The sequence below is a fragment of the Osmia bicornis genome, unplaced genomic scaffold, assembly GCF_907164935.1.
Source record: "Osmia bicornis bicornis unplaced genomic scaffold, iOsmBic2.1, whole genome shotgun sequence".
NCBI classification, from domain to species: domain Eukaryota; kingdom Metazoa; phylum Arthropoda; class Insecta; order Hymenoptera; family Megachilidae; genus Osmia; species Osmia bicornis.
In genome coordinates, this window is record NW_025791129.1 from 1 (window position 1) to 14,608 (window position 14,608).

The 14,608-nt window shown below is 46.2% G+C and overlaps 3 protein-coding genes across 3 annotated transcripts; 2 read left to right on the plus strand and 1 right to left on the minus strand.

The window, feature by feature from the left end:
- Positions 1-1,920: 1,920 nt before the first annotated feature.
- LOC123988802 lies at positions 1,921-2,334 on the minus strand (the record flags this gene model as incomplete). Its single annotated transcript, XM_046289546.1, has 1 exon — positions 1,921-2,334. A coding segment is annotated over exon 1 (414 nt), but the record flags the coding sequence as incomplete, so codon positions are not given.
- A 5,323-nt stretch (positions 2,335-7,657) lies between these two features.
- Positions 7,658-8,308, plus strand: LOC123988800 (protein DDI1 homolog 2-like). The gene has a single exon (XM_046289544.1). It carries the CDS (start codon positions 7,658-7,660, stop codon positions 8,306-8,308), a length of 651 nt encoding a protein of 216 aa, XP_046145500.1.
- A 5,421-nt stretch (positions 8,309-13,729) lies between these two features.
- LOC123988801 (DNA damage-inducible protein 1-like) lies at positions 13,730-14,380 on the plus strand. The gene has a single exon (XM_046289545.1). The coding sequence runs from the start codon at positions 13,730-13,732 to the stop codon at positions 14,378-14,380; it is 651 nt and encodes a 216-aa protein (XP_046145501.1).
- The last annotated feature ends 228 nt before the right edge of the window (positions 14,381-14,608 follow it).

Sequence of the window (14,608 nt, forward strand, 5' to 3'; positions counted from 1 at the left end):
ATCTGATTTAGATATAGTAATAATGACATTGTTATTAAATGTACATTGATCTGTGGGAATAAATCAGTATATTACATTACATCTGATGTAGATATAGTAATCATGATATTGTTACCAAAATTACATTGATCTGTGGGAAGGGAGCAGTATATTACATTATATCCAATGTAGATATAGTATAAATGATACTGGTATTCAATGTACATTGATCTGTGGGAAGGTATCAGTATATTGCAGTAGATCTAACGTAGATACAGTAGTAACGACACTGTTATTAAGTGTTTATTACGTATCTAATGTAGATATAGTAATGACAATAATGATACAATCTGTGCATTGATCTGTGGGAAGTGATCAGTATATTACATTATATCTAATGAAGATATAGTAATAATGGTATTGTTATTAAATGTACACTGGTCTGTGGGATTAAATCCGTATATTAAATTTCATCTGATGTACATATAGTAATAATGATATTGTTATTAAATGTACATCGGTCTGTGGGATTAAATCAGTATATTAAATTACATCTGATGTAGATATGGTAATAACGAAACTGTTATTGTATGTACATTGATCTGTGGGATTAAATCAGCATATTAAATTACATCCGATGTAGATATAGTAATAATGGTATTGTTATTAAATGTACATTGGACTGTGGGATTAAATCAGTATATTAAACTTCATCTGATGTAGATATAGTAACAATGATATTGTTATTAAATGTATATTGCATATCTAATGTAGATATAGTAATAACGAAACTGTTATTATATGTACATTGATCTGTGGGAAGGGATCAGTATATTACATTATATCTAATGTAGATATAGTAATAATGATATTGTAATTAAATGTACATTGGTCTGTGGGATTAAATCAGTATATTACATAACATCTGATGTAGATATAGTAATAATGATATTGTTATTCAATGCACATTGGTCTGTGGGATTAAATCAGTATATTAAAATACATCTGATGTAGATATAGTAATAATGGTATTGTTATTAAATGTACATTGGTATGTGGGATTAAATCAGTATATTACCTTACATCTGATGTAGATATTGTAATAATGTTATTGTTATTAAATGTATCTTACATATCTAATGTAGATATAGTAATAACGAAACTGTTATTACATGTACATTGATCTGTAGGAAGGGATCAGTATATTACATTATACATATAATGGCAGCATCGTTATTACTATATCTACGTTAGATGTGTAATATACATTTAATAACAATATCATTATTACAATATCTACATCAGATGTAATGTAATATACTGATTCATTCCCACAGACCAATGTACATTTAATAACAATATCATTATTACTATATCTACATTAGATATAATGTAATATAATGATCCCTTCCCACCGATCAATTTACATATAATATTCATTACTATATCTACATCAGATGTAATGTAATATGCTGATTCATTCCCACAGACCAATGTACATGTAATGACAATTTCATTATTACTATATCTTCTTTTTTTTTTTTTTTTTAACGAGGTGGAAAATGCTTTCTTATGCACGCGGGGTCTGGATGTTATAGGACCCAGCAGTGTGGGACTCCCGGGATGTGCCCGGTATACCCACTAAAAACCCTCCCCGGTTTCGTCTCAGGCCAGTCGCGTGGCTACTTTCCCACCACTCCGGGATCGCCCAGTGGCATTACTTCGGAGGATGCTTTGCCACGCCCTCGTTACATCGTACTGCATGGGCTGGATTTATCCTCACGTGCATCCTTTTACTGTATGGCTTTTTTTGCCTTTTGCTGTTTACAGCCTTTTCCTAATTGATGTTTCTTATTCTACTTCAGTCTTTCCGGCCTCTCATATTCTTCTCCTCCTTCGTCTTGTTCTTCTTCTTCTTCTTCTTGCTGTCGTCCTACTTACCTTATTCTTGATGTTCTCCCTTTCCCACTTCTCCTTATCCAGGAGGGCGGCTACAAGGAATTCCATAACATGCGGCCTCTTTTCAGGCTCTTTCAGTATCTTAACAAGGTCCTCCATCACGAAAGTACCCACTACATCGGTCATTTTCTTTCTTTGGCGTTCCCATCTAGTGCAGTTCAGTAAAAAGTGTTCTGGATCGTCGGTAGCATCCTGGCAGAACCAACAAACATCGGTGTCCGCTTTACCTATCTCCTTAAGATAAGTACCAAAACACCCGTGCCCAGTAAGCACTTGTGTTAGATGGTAATTTAAGATCTTCGGTCCCCATTCCTGCCACTCATCGATCTTAGGGATCAGTCTATAAGTCCACCTTCCTTTGGTGGAAATAACCCACTCCTCCTGCCATTTCCGCATGGTGACCTCCCGTTCCTCATTTCTTATCTTCGTTTTTTCCCGGGCAGAGTTTTGCCCTTCGCCATCTGTTGCACTAGAACACGACTCTATCGTACGGAAAAGCCCACCCCTTTCCAATGCAACCATCTCCATGGGGGGGGATGCCTGTGATAACTCTAACTGCATCTGCTGAAACCGTGTGATACGCTCTCGCTAACCTGCACAGTGCTATTCGTTGCGTACTTCTTATGATGTACACGTTTAGTCTGTATGTAAGAGCCCTATCCCATATGGGAGTGGCATACAGGACCACGGACTCCATAACCCTATAGTACAGGTTTCTTGCCATAAAGCCTGGTCCATAGGTATTTGACAATAATCGACCAAGTAAATTAGCATACCCGTAAGCTTTATCGCACGCGCGCCTTATCTGTTCTTTAAAAACTTGGTTGGACTCGAAAACCACGCCTAGATATTTAACCGCTTATTACTATATCTACATTAGATATAATGTAATATAATTATCCCTTCCCACCGATCAATGTATATATAATAACACTATCGTTATTACTATATCTACATTAGATATGTAATATACATTTAATAACAATATCATTATTACTATATCTACATCAGATGAAATTTAATATACTGATTTAATCCCACAGCCCAATGTACATTTAATAACAATACCATTATTACTATATCAACATCAGATGTAATGTAATACACTGATTTATTCCCACAGACCAATGTACATTTAATAACAATATCATTATTACTATATCTTCATTAGATATAATGTAATATACTGATCCCTTCCCACAAATCAACGTGATTTTGGTAACAATATCATTATTACTATATCTACATTAGATATAATGTAATATACTAATCCCTTCCCACAGATCAATGTACATATAATAACAGTTTCGTTATTACTATATCTACAATAGATATAATGTAATATACTGATAACTTCCCACAGATCAATGTACATACAATAACTGTTTCGTTATTACTATATCTAAATTAGATACAATGATATATACTGATACCTTCCCACGCATCAATGTACATATAATAACAATATCGTTATTACTATATCCACATTAGATATGTAATATACATTTAATAACAATATCATTATTACTATATCTACATTGGATATAATGTAATATACTGATCCCTTCCCACAGATCAATGTACATATAATAACAATATCGTTATTACTATATCTACATCAGATATGTAGTATACATTTAGTAACAATATCATTATTACTATATCTACATCAGATGAAATTTAATATACTGATTTAATCCCACAGACCAATGTACATATAATAACAGTATCGTTATTACAATATCTACATTACATATGTAATATACTTTTAATAACAATATCATTATTACTATATCTACATCAGATGTTATGTAATATACTGATTTATTCCCACAGACCAATGTAATTTTAATAACAATATCATTATTACTATATCTTCATTAGATATAATGTAATATACTGATCCCTTCCCACAGATCAATTTAATTTTGGTAACAATATGATTACTACTATATCTACATTAGATATAATGTAATATACTGATCCCTTCCCACAGATCAACGTACATATAATAACAGTTTCGTTATTACTATATCTACATTAGATATAATGTAATATACTGATCTCTTCCCACAGATCAGTGTACATATAATAACAGTATCGTCATTACTATATCTACATTAGATATGTAATATACATTTAATAACAATATCATTATTACTATATCTACATCAGATGAAATTTAATATACTGATTTAATCCCACAGACCAATGTACATTTAATAACAATACCATTATTACTATATCTACATCAGATGTAATTTAATATACTGATTTAATCCCACAGACCAATGTACATTGAATAACAATATCATTATTCCTATCTCTTCTTTAGATATAATGTAATATACACTTCCCAGAGATCAATGCACAGATTGTAACATTATCGTCATTACTATATCTCGATTAGATATGTAATAAGCACTTAATTACGATACCGTTATTACCATATCTACATTAGATCTACTGCAATATACTGATTCCTTCCCACAGATCAATGTACATCGAATACCAGTATCATTTATACTATATCTACATTGGATATAATGTAATATACTGATCCCTTCCCACAGATCAATGTAACTTTGGTAACAATATGATTATTACTATATCTACATTAGATATAATGTAATATACTGATCCCTTCCCACAGATCAATATACATATAATAACAGCTTCGTTATTACTATATCTACATTAGATATGTAATATACATTTAATAACAATATCATTATTACTATATCTAAATCAGATGAAATTTAATATACTGATTTAATCCCACAGACCAATGTACATTGAATAACAATATCATTATTACTATATCTACATCAGATGTAATTTAATATACTGATTTAATCCCACAGATCAATGTACATACAATAACAGTATCGTTATTACTATATCTACATTAGATATGTAATATACATTTAATAACAATATCATTATTACTATATGTACATCAGATGAAATTTAATATACGGATTTAATCCCACAGACCAATGTACATTTAATAACAATACCATTATTAATATATCTACATCAGATGTAATTTAATATACTGATACCTTCCCACATTTCAATGTACATATAATAACAGTATCGTTATTACTATATCTACACTAGATATGTAATATACATTTAATAACAATATCATTATTACTATATCTACATCAGATGAAATTTAATATACTGATTTAATCCCACAGACCAATGTACATTTAATAACAATACCATTATTACTATATCTACATCAGATGAAATTTAATATACTGATTTAATCCCACAGATAAATGTACATATAATAACAGTTTCGTTATTTCTATATCTACATTAGATATAATGTAATATACTGTAACCGATCAATGTCTCACCGATCGGCACATAATGTAGGGGCCTAAGGCGCCGCCCTTCCACCGCTCCAAAAGGTGAGAGCGCACGCGCAGGATCCCCTTCGCTGCCTAGAGCACTGAGCGAGGTGCCTGCCGATCGGCGGAACGAGCACTTGTCGTCGAGACTCAAATGCGAATACACGTATCTCCAGCGACCGCAGAATTACTAAGATTCACGCACTCACCGCAAGCGAATCAGCAGCTACGAGTATCGTGCTCTGATCTCGCTTTCGAGATTACTTCCGCGCCCATGAGCAACCTTTATCAGTGTCTCTAATCAACCGAACTCTGAGGAATTCGCGAGAGAGGAGACCCTGAGAACGCGAGCCATGCGACGTGTGGAGGAGTCGGTGCCCCCGTTCAATTAATCATTTAAATAGAAAAGAGAGCTCGACAGCAGGTGTTACGCTGCGTCTACGCGTGAGACAAGTTGCGTGTGTGTGAGTGTGAGAAAGCGGTATGATAACACGCGTTCGAGCCACGTTTAACCTTTGTCTCAGCAGTCGAGGACGATCGAGCCGTTAAACCCGCTAATACATATTTTCACTATAACTAACGGTAATAGTTCCGGGAGAGGGACGCTGCGCGTCCTTGAGATGTACCGAGGTATCCGATACAAAAGAGAAATAAATGCAATTGTTAAGTTTTTCCTCTCTTAATATCTGAGTGTATCTCTCTTATCTCTTTCCCCGTCTCTATCCAACAAATTCGTGCTCTCGAAGCAAGAGCACGGTTACAATTGGCGCCCGAACAGGGGACTCGATAATTGGACGCTCAGATTGGAAGAGAGGCAAAGCACAAAAGAATGAGCAAGGGAACGCGAGCAAAAGCTAAGACCCAGGCGAGTTTAGACCGCGACGCGTCGACGGATCGGGACGAGCGAGCGGAGGAAATAGACCCGACGGGATTCTTTAATATGCCGCGAATTCCACGATCACCGGTAACGAACCCCGCGAATCAGAGTCCAGCAAACCAGGGGGACGCGGGAGTCAGCGCTCCGAGCCTCGCGGATCAAGAGACCCAGGCAGCCATGACCCTGAACGAGGTCGCGAAACTAATCCGGGAGACTCAAAGTAAACAAGAGCAACGAATCGAACGACTAGAAGCGACCGTTATGGCCAAGGTCGACACGTTCGTCAACCGTGAATGCGAGGCCCTGTTCCAAACGGTTATGGTATTTCACAAAGAGGTTCGCGAGGATATTTTGAAATTCCGAGACTCGTTGGCCGACCTCGAGAGCGCGCTCGCGAATAGGCCAGAGCAGGTAGCTGACCCTACTCCGGTTTCCCAGACGAACGTAGGCGTAGGGGAAAGCCCAACCGCGGGGGAAAATCCGGGCAACGCTGCAAACGGGGACTCACTAAATAACGCGAGACCCCAGGGAAGGCTGTTCACCGTAAAACCCCAGCTCCCAACCTTCGAAGGGAAATCCGGGGAGCGCCCGCCAAAGTTTCTGCGCGAGTTGGAAAGATTCGTAAGGGTGGCAAGGATCCCGGATAGCGAGGTTCAGGTCATCATAGACCAGGCATTGAAGGGTTTCGCGAGCGAATGGTGGGACTTAATCTCGGGAGAGGTACGCACGTGGAATGACTTCCGGACGAGGTTCATGGCCCAATTTTGGGGTGCGGCATCTCAACGGAGCATCCGACGCGAACTCGAGTCGGGGTTCTTTAGGGCAAACCAGGGAATAACGCGAGCCCAGTACGCAACACGGTTAATCGGAGACGCGAGGGACTTGACGCCGAAGAAATCGGACGATGAGATCGTGCAGACGCTCGCGACCCACTTTAACCAGGCGATATACGACGCGGTCCTCATGCAGAACGTCGAGTCCGTCGACACTTTCCTGACCCTCCTGGAAAGGTGGGATAAAGGGGGGGGGCGTTGAATTCCACGTCCGCGTTTAATCGCGCGGTGCGACCCACGGAGAATAGACCCATTCCGCCAAGCCGAGTTACGCCGACACCAGACCGTAGACCGGACCCATCGTCCAGACCCGCACAGGGAGGAACGAGTGTAATCGATCGAGGTAGAAACGAGATCCGACGCGATGGACCCCCGGCTAAGATTCGCGTAACGGAGGTCGAGAATCGAGAGTCCGGGCACGCGTCGGGAAACGAACAGTAAGGGCTCCCACGAAAGGGGTGAGCGAGTCCCCGCGCAAGCCCCGGAAGCCCCGAAGAAAAAGAAGGGGAAAAAACACGGGTAGTCAGTCTGTCAGCGTAGGACCCCGGGAAACCGAGAAACGCACGAGATTGGAGGGGGGGCCAGGCCACCAACCTAGAGGAGAGGCACCGCGGAGCGAGAGCACCGGATTTCCGTCGCGAACGATGTTCCCTGATCTCAGAGAAGAGCTCACGCGAGCCAACCAGGAGGTGCGACACCCGGTCGCGATATATCGCAGCCCCGAGATTCGAACGCGCGTTAACGGCATTCCTGTGGATGCCCTCGTTGATACCGGAAGCACAGTGACGGCGATGTCTGACACGTGGTACGAAGCGAACTCCGAAACCCTGAAGGATTGTCCGACCCTCCCAATAACCGGCAGTTTCGTAGTCGGTGTCACGGGATCGAGGTCCGAACGTCTGAAAAGGCAGGTTTTCGTCGAGATGCGCTTTGGAAGCGTGCAGTTCTCCGCGCCTACGGTAGTCGTACCCGGGATGGTACAGGATTTTATTATCGGTGTAGACACGCTACGGTCCCTCGCGATCACGATAGATTTCGGGCGAGGAGCGTTATGCGTACCTACCGAGGATGGGGCCGAAAAGGTCCCACTCCTCACGAGTCGGAACGAACCCGTCGACGAGCCGGACGAGGAGGCCGTTATGGTGTTCGAACCGGCGACGACCGCGGAACCGACCCCGGACCCTGGCGATCCAGGATTACGATCTAGAGATTCGGCATTGTCCCGGGAAGGACAACGTGGTCGCGGATTGTCTCAGCCGTCTAGATTGGAGGGAGGGGGACTCACACTCGCGTAGAGAAAGCCTCATACCGATCCTGAGCACCCTCGCGAGACAATTCTCTAAAGAAGTATTGAATTTCTTACAAAAAATCGTAGAACACCAAGACGCGGATCCCCGACTACTCGCGGTGACCCAGAAACGCCAGCGCGGCTCCGGTGACCTTGATCACCGCTACCGACGACTGGACGGGGTTTTGTACTATAAAGGACGGGACGGCGATTGGAAGTGCGTGGTTCCTTCCCAATGGGAGACACCCCTGATCCGAGAGGTCCACGAGGCCTACGCTCACCCTGGTTCAGACAAGTGCGTCCGACTCCTATCGGAAGCGTTCTATTTCCCGAAGCTCGCTCGTAAAGTCCGCAAATTCGTAGCAACATGTGATTTGTGCCAGAGGGTGAAGTGTAACACCCACGCACCACACGCCGACATGCAAACGATAATTCCGAAAGAGCCGCTGGATTTAGTTTAACTCGATTACTACGGCCCATTGCCGAGCGCGAGGGCGGGAGTACGGTACCTGTTGGTGGTGGAGGACGTTTTCTCCAAGTACGTAAAAATCTACGCATTGCGACGCGCGTCGACCGCGGCGACGATTAACCGCTTGATCAATTGCTTTATTAGAGAAGTAGGGAAACCCGAGCGCGTTGTAACCGACCACGGCACCCAGTTCACGTCACGCGCGTGGAAAAACGCGCTTCATCAACTCGGAATAATACACGTACTCTCCGCGATACGACATCCACAGAGCAATCCTGTCGAACGGGTAAATCGCGAGATCGGTCGAATGTTCCGCACCCTGGTAGGGGCAAAACACACCGCGTGGCCGAAGTGGGTGCCGGTGATCGAGGCATGCTGTAACAACCTGTATCACACTAGTACCGGGTTCACGCCGTGCGAGCTGATGGAAAGGAAGTTTCCGGAACGCCCCTGGGAACGATACCTCTCAAGCAACGAGCAACGAGAGCTATGCAACGTTCCCCACGATGCAAAGCTGCTACTTGCTCGCGACAACATGAAGCGGAAGGCGGAGAAGCGACTTCGGCGTGCCAACGAAGGAAGGTAACAGCACCCTTGGGAGATCGGGGATCGCGTCCTGGTACGAGGGAATCCCATGTCCAGCGCCGCGGATAGCGAGGTGGCCAAGTTTTTTCACCTGTACGAAGGCCCATTCGTTCTACAAGAAAGGAAGGGGCCGGCAACCTTCGTGCTACGCCATCCCCACTCAGGGAAGATCAAGGGAATTTTCCACACATCTAGTCTGCGCCCCTACAAGGAGATGGGCCAGGGAGATGGAACGCGCGGCGAAAATTCAGCCAGGAGGGGAAAGGCAGATAAGACCGATGTTGACACAGGAGGTCGCGACGAGGACGGGAGCGAGGCAGCAGTCAGGATGTTCAGGATAGAAGAGGCCCCCTTCCCGAGAACGATCCCCGGAGCGGGGATGGAATGCGGCGCGAGACGTTGGCGCGTGCCACCGAACCAGTCATTAGTTTCCGAACGCACAACAAACAAGCAAGCCATGCCGGAGAAAGGTGTGCAAACGTACGCATCGTGGCTGATGTATTCGGTCGCCACGCAAACAAACGCGGAACAGCCGAGACCTAAGCGACCCATACACGTGCTCGAGGTCAAGTATGCACGGCCGTACGTGGCCCGAGCCCGGACCCCCGTCCGAACAGGCCGAGGGGTACAGGCAACGGCCCGTCGGTTTAACAAGGCGACGCAAACGCCGGCTACCTCCATCCAGAAGGGTAGCCGGAAGCGGAGGCGAAGTGGTCCTCTTCGCGTCACGCAAACACGAGGCCACAGACACCACCCACCAGGAGGCGGCAGCGCCCGCCGCAACGACAAGGGCAGAGGATGCACCAGCGAGCACGGAAGATCCGGTGCCGGAGGAAGCAGCCACGCCACGACCAGGAAGGGGAAGGGGAAAGGCCCCGGACATCCACCCTGTAAGGAGGTCATTGGGACAGCTGGGACGAGGATGGCCCAAGAAGTCCCTGGTCAGCTGTATGGACGACCTCTCCAGACGACCAGGACGTGAGGTGCCCATGCGGGCGGCCACCCTCGCAGAGGAACAGCCCGGACCATCGAGAAATCGGTGGACGGATCCACCGATCCAGATTCCGCGCCTGGATCCGCATGACCCCCTCGGCCTGCTGAAGCAGTCCATTGAGGAGGAATGGAATGCCCTACACTGAGTGAATGCTAGTGAGTGACTGCCCAAAAAGGACAGTGAGTGAAAAAAAAAATATATATATATATAAAAAAAAAGGGAAAAAAAAACTTTTTTCTAGTTATAATCTACTTAGTACACATAAGGACAATAGGATAAGTGCGAACACCCAGTATTATTTCGTTTCGTTCATTTACTTTTCTTTTGTTTTTTTTTTGTTTTCTCTCTCTTTTTACGAAGCATTATATATATTTTCCGTTTCTTTTCGTCGCGTCACTATGTGCGTCGCGCTCATGGCATTATATTTTTTTTGTTTGTTCTGTTTATTGTCGAAAACCACGACACCTACGTTTCGATGCGTCACATTGTGCATCGCTTCCGTTCGGTACATTTATTTTCCACCTCTTTGGTAGAGATACCAGTCCATTTTCGTTGGGCACTGTGCCTGTTATTCCGCTTCTCGCGATCGACAGGGACTTGACGCCATGTCTTCTTTTTTTTTTTGCGTTACGGTATCGCTCAGCGGCCGAGTGCGTCAACAGTCCCTTTTGTTAACAGTAAATGATACCTCGTAGCCGAGAGGAAGATTTCGGTTTTATAGTTTCCTTTCTTTCGCATTGTTGTGGTGCTAGCAAACGAGAAACGCGTCAAGCGATGGATCCGATGCTAGCCGCCCTTCATTATTCTGCCGTCCTCAGCCGGGTGAGAGGATAAAATTCCAAGGCACTGTTTCTTTTTGTTTGTCACCTACGACCAAAGACCAAGTATTATTTTGTATTACAGCGTAAATTATCTACGTCAAATCATGTTATTAAGCGGATTATCCGGTAGTTCTCTTCGTCGCGTTTCAAAATGATCAACACTCCTGCGTCGGGAGGGGAGGGGATATATGTAACCGATCAATGTCCCATCAATCGGCACATAATGTAGGGGCCTAAGGCGCCGCCCTTCCACCGCTCCAAAAGGTGAGAGCGCACGCGTAAGATCCCCTTCGCTGCCTAGAGCACCGAGCGAGGTGCCTGCCGATCCGCGGAACGAGCACTTGTCGTCGAGACTCCAATGCGATCACACGTATTTCCAGCGACCGCAGAATTACTAAGATTCACGCACTCACCGCAAGCGAATCAGCAGCTACGAGTATCGTGCTCTGATCTCGCTTTCGAGATTACTTCCGCGCCCATGAGCAACCTTTATCAGTGTCTCTAATCAACCGAACTCTGAGGAATTCGCGAGAGAGGAGACCCGAAAACCGCGAGCCATGCGACGTGTGTAGGAGTCGGTGCCCGCGTTCAATCAATCATTTAAATAGAGAAGAGAGCTCGACAGCAGGTGTTACGCTGCGTCTACGCGTGAGACAAGCTGTGTGTGTGTGAGTGTGAGAAAGCGGTATGATAACACGCGTTCGAGCCACGTTTAACCTTTGTCTCAGCAGTCGAGGACGATCGAGCCGTTAAACCCGCTAATACATATTTTCACTATAACTAACGGTAATAGTTCCGGGAGAGGGACGCTGCGCGTCCTTGAGATGTACCGAGGTATCCGATACAAAAGAGAAATAAATGCAATTGTTAAGTTTTTCCTCTCTTAATATCTGAGTGTATCTCTCTTATCTCTTTCCCCGTCTCTATCCAACAAATTCGTGCTCTCGAAGAAAGAGCACGGTTACAATTGGCGCCCGAACAGGGGACTCGATAATTGGACGCTCAGATTGGAAGAGAGGCAAAGCACAAAAGAATGAGCAAGGGAACGCGAGCAAAAGCTAAGACCCAGGCGAGTTTAGACCGCGACGCGTCGACGGATCGGGACGAGCGAGCGGAGGAAATAGACCCGACGGGATTCTTTAATATGCCGCGAATTCCACGATCACCGGTAACGAACCCCGCGAATCAGAGTCCAGCAAACCAGGGGGACGCGGGAGTCAGCGCTCCGAGCCTCGCGGATCAAGAGACCCAGGCAGCCATGACCCTGAACGAGGTCGCGAAACTAATCCGGGAGACTCAAAGTAAACAAGAGCAACGAATCGAACGACTAGAAGCGACCGTTATGGCCAAGGTCGACACGTTCGTCAACCGTGAATGCGAGGCCCTGTTCCAAACGGTTATGGTATTTCACAAAGAGGTTCGCGAGGATATTTTGAAATTCCGAGACTCGTTGGCCGACCTCGAGAGCGCGCTCGCGAATAGGCCAGAGCAGGTAGCTGACCCTACTCCGGTTTCCCAGACGAACGTAGGCGTAGGGGAAAGCCCAACCGCGGGGGAAAATCCGGGCAACGCTGCAAACGGGGACTCACTAAATAACGCGAGACCCCAGGGAAGGCTGTTCACCGTAAAACCCCAGCTCCCAATCTTCGAAGGGAAATCCGGGGAGCGCCCGCCAAAGTTTCTGCGCGAGTTGGAAAGATTCGTAAGGGTGGCAAGGATCCCGGATAGCGAGGTTCAAGTCATCATAGACCAGGCATTGAAGGGTTTCGCGAGCGAATGGTGGGACTTAATCTCGGGAGAGGTACGCACGTGGAATAACTTCCGGACGAGATTCATGGCCCAATTTTGGGGTGCGGCATCTCAACGGAGCATCCGACGCGAACTCGAGTCGGGGTTCTTTAGGGCAAACCAGGGAATAACGCGAGCCCAGTACGCAACACGGTTAATCGGAGACGCGAGGGACTTGACGCCGAAGAAATCGGACGATGAGATCGTGCAGACGCTCGCGACCCACTTTAACCAGGCCATATACGACGCGGTCCTCATGCAGAACGTCGAGTCCGTCGACACTTTCCTGACCCTCCTGGAAAGGTGGGATAAAGGGGGGGGGGCGTTGAATTCCACGTCCGCGTTTAATCGCGCGGTGCGACCCACGGAGAATAGACCCATTCCGCCAAGCCGAGTTACGCCGACACCAGACCGTAGACCGGACCCATCGTCCAGACCCGCACAGGGAGGAACGAGTGTAATCGATCGAGGTAGAAACGAGATCCGACGCGATGGACCCCCGGCTAAGATTCGCGTAACGGAGGTCGAGAATCGAGAGTCCGGGCACGCGTCGGGAAACGAACAGTAAGGGCTCCCACGAAAGGGGTGAGCGAGTCCCCGCGCAAGCCCCGGAAGCCCCGAAGAAAAAGAAGGGGAAAAAACACGGGTAGTCAGTCGGTCAGCGTAGGACCCCGGGAAACCGAGAAACGTACGAGATTGGAGGGGGGGCCAGGCCACCAACCTAGAGGAGAGGCACCGCGGAGCGAGAGCATCGGATTTCCGTCGCGAACGATGTTCCCTGATCTCAGAGAAGAGCTCACGCGAGCCGACCAGGAGGTGCGACACCCGGTCGCGATATATCGCAGCCCCGAGATTCGAACGCGCGTTAACGGCATTCCTGTGGATGCCCTCGTTGATACCGGAAGCACAGTGACGGCGATGTCTGATACGTGGTACGAAGCGAACTCCGAAACCCTGAAGGATTGTCCGACCCTCCCAATAACCGGCAGTTTCATAGTCGGTGTCACGGGATCGAGGTCCGAACGTCTGAAAAGGCAGGTTTTCGTCGAGATGCGCTTTGGAAGCGTGCAGTTCTCCGCGCCTACGGAAGTCGTACCCGGGATGGTACAGGATTTTATTATCGGTGTAGACACGCTACGGTCTCTCGCGATCACGATAGATTTCGGGCGAGGAGCGTTATGCGTACCTACCGAGGATGGGGCCGAAAAGGTCCCACTCCTCACGAGTCGGAACGAACCCGTCGACGAGCCGGACGAGGAGGCCGTTATGGTGTTCGAACCGGCGACGACCGCGGAACCGACCCCGGACCCTGGCGATCCAGGATTACGATCTAGAGATTCGGCATTGTCCCGGGAAGGACAACGTGGTCGCGGATTGTCTCAGCCGTCTAGATTGGAGGGAGGGGGACTCACACTCGCGTAGAGAAAGCCTCATACCGATCCTGAGCACCCTCGCGAGACAATTCTCTAAAGAAGTATTGAATTTCTTACAAAAAATCGTAGAACACCAAGACGCGGATCCCCGACTACTCGCGGTGACCCAGAAACGCCAGCGCGGCTCCGGTGACCTTGATCACCGCTACCGACGACTGGACGGGGTTTTGTACTATAAAGGACGGGACGGCGATTGGAAGTGCGTGGTTCCTTCCCA

What these genes read in the sequence shown, in the direction of transcription:
- LOC123988801 (XM_046289545.1), top strand. Translation starts at nt 13,730, where the DNA reads ATGTTCCCTGATCTCAGAGAAGAGCTCACGCGAGCCGACCAGGAGGTG.
- LOC123988800 (XM_046289544.1), top strand. Translation starts at nt 7,658, where the DNA reads ATGTTCCCTGATCTCAGAGAAGAGCTCACGCGAGCCAACCAGGAGGTG.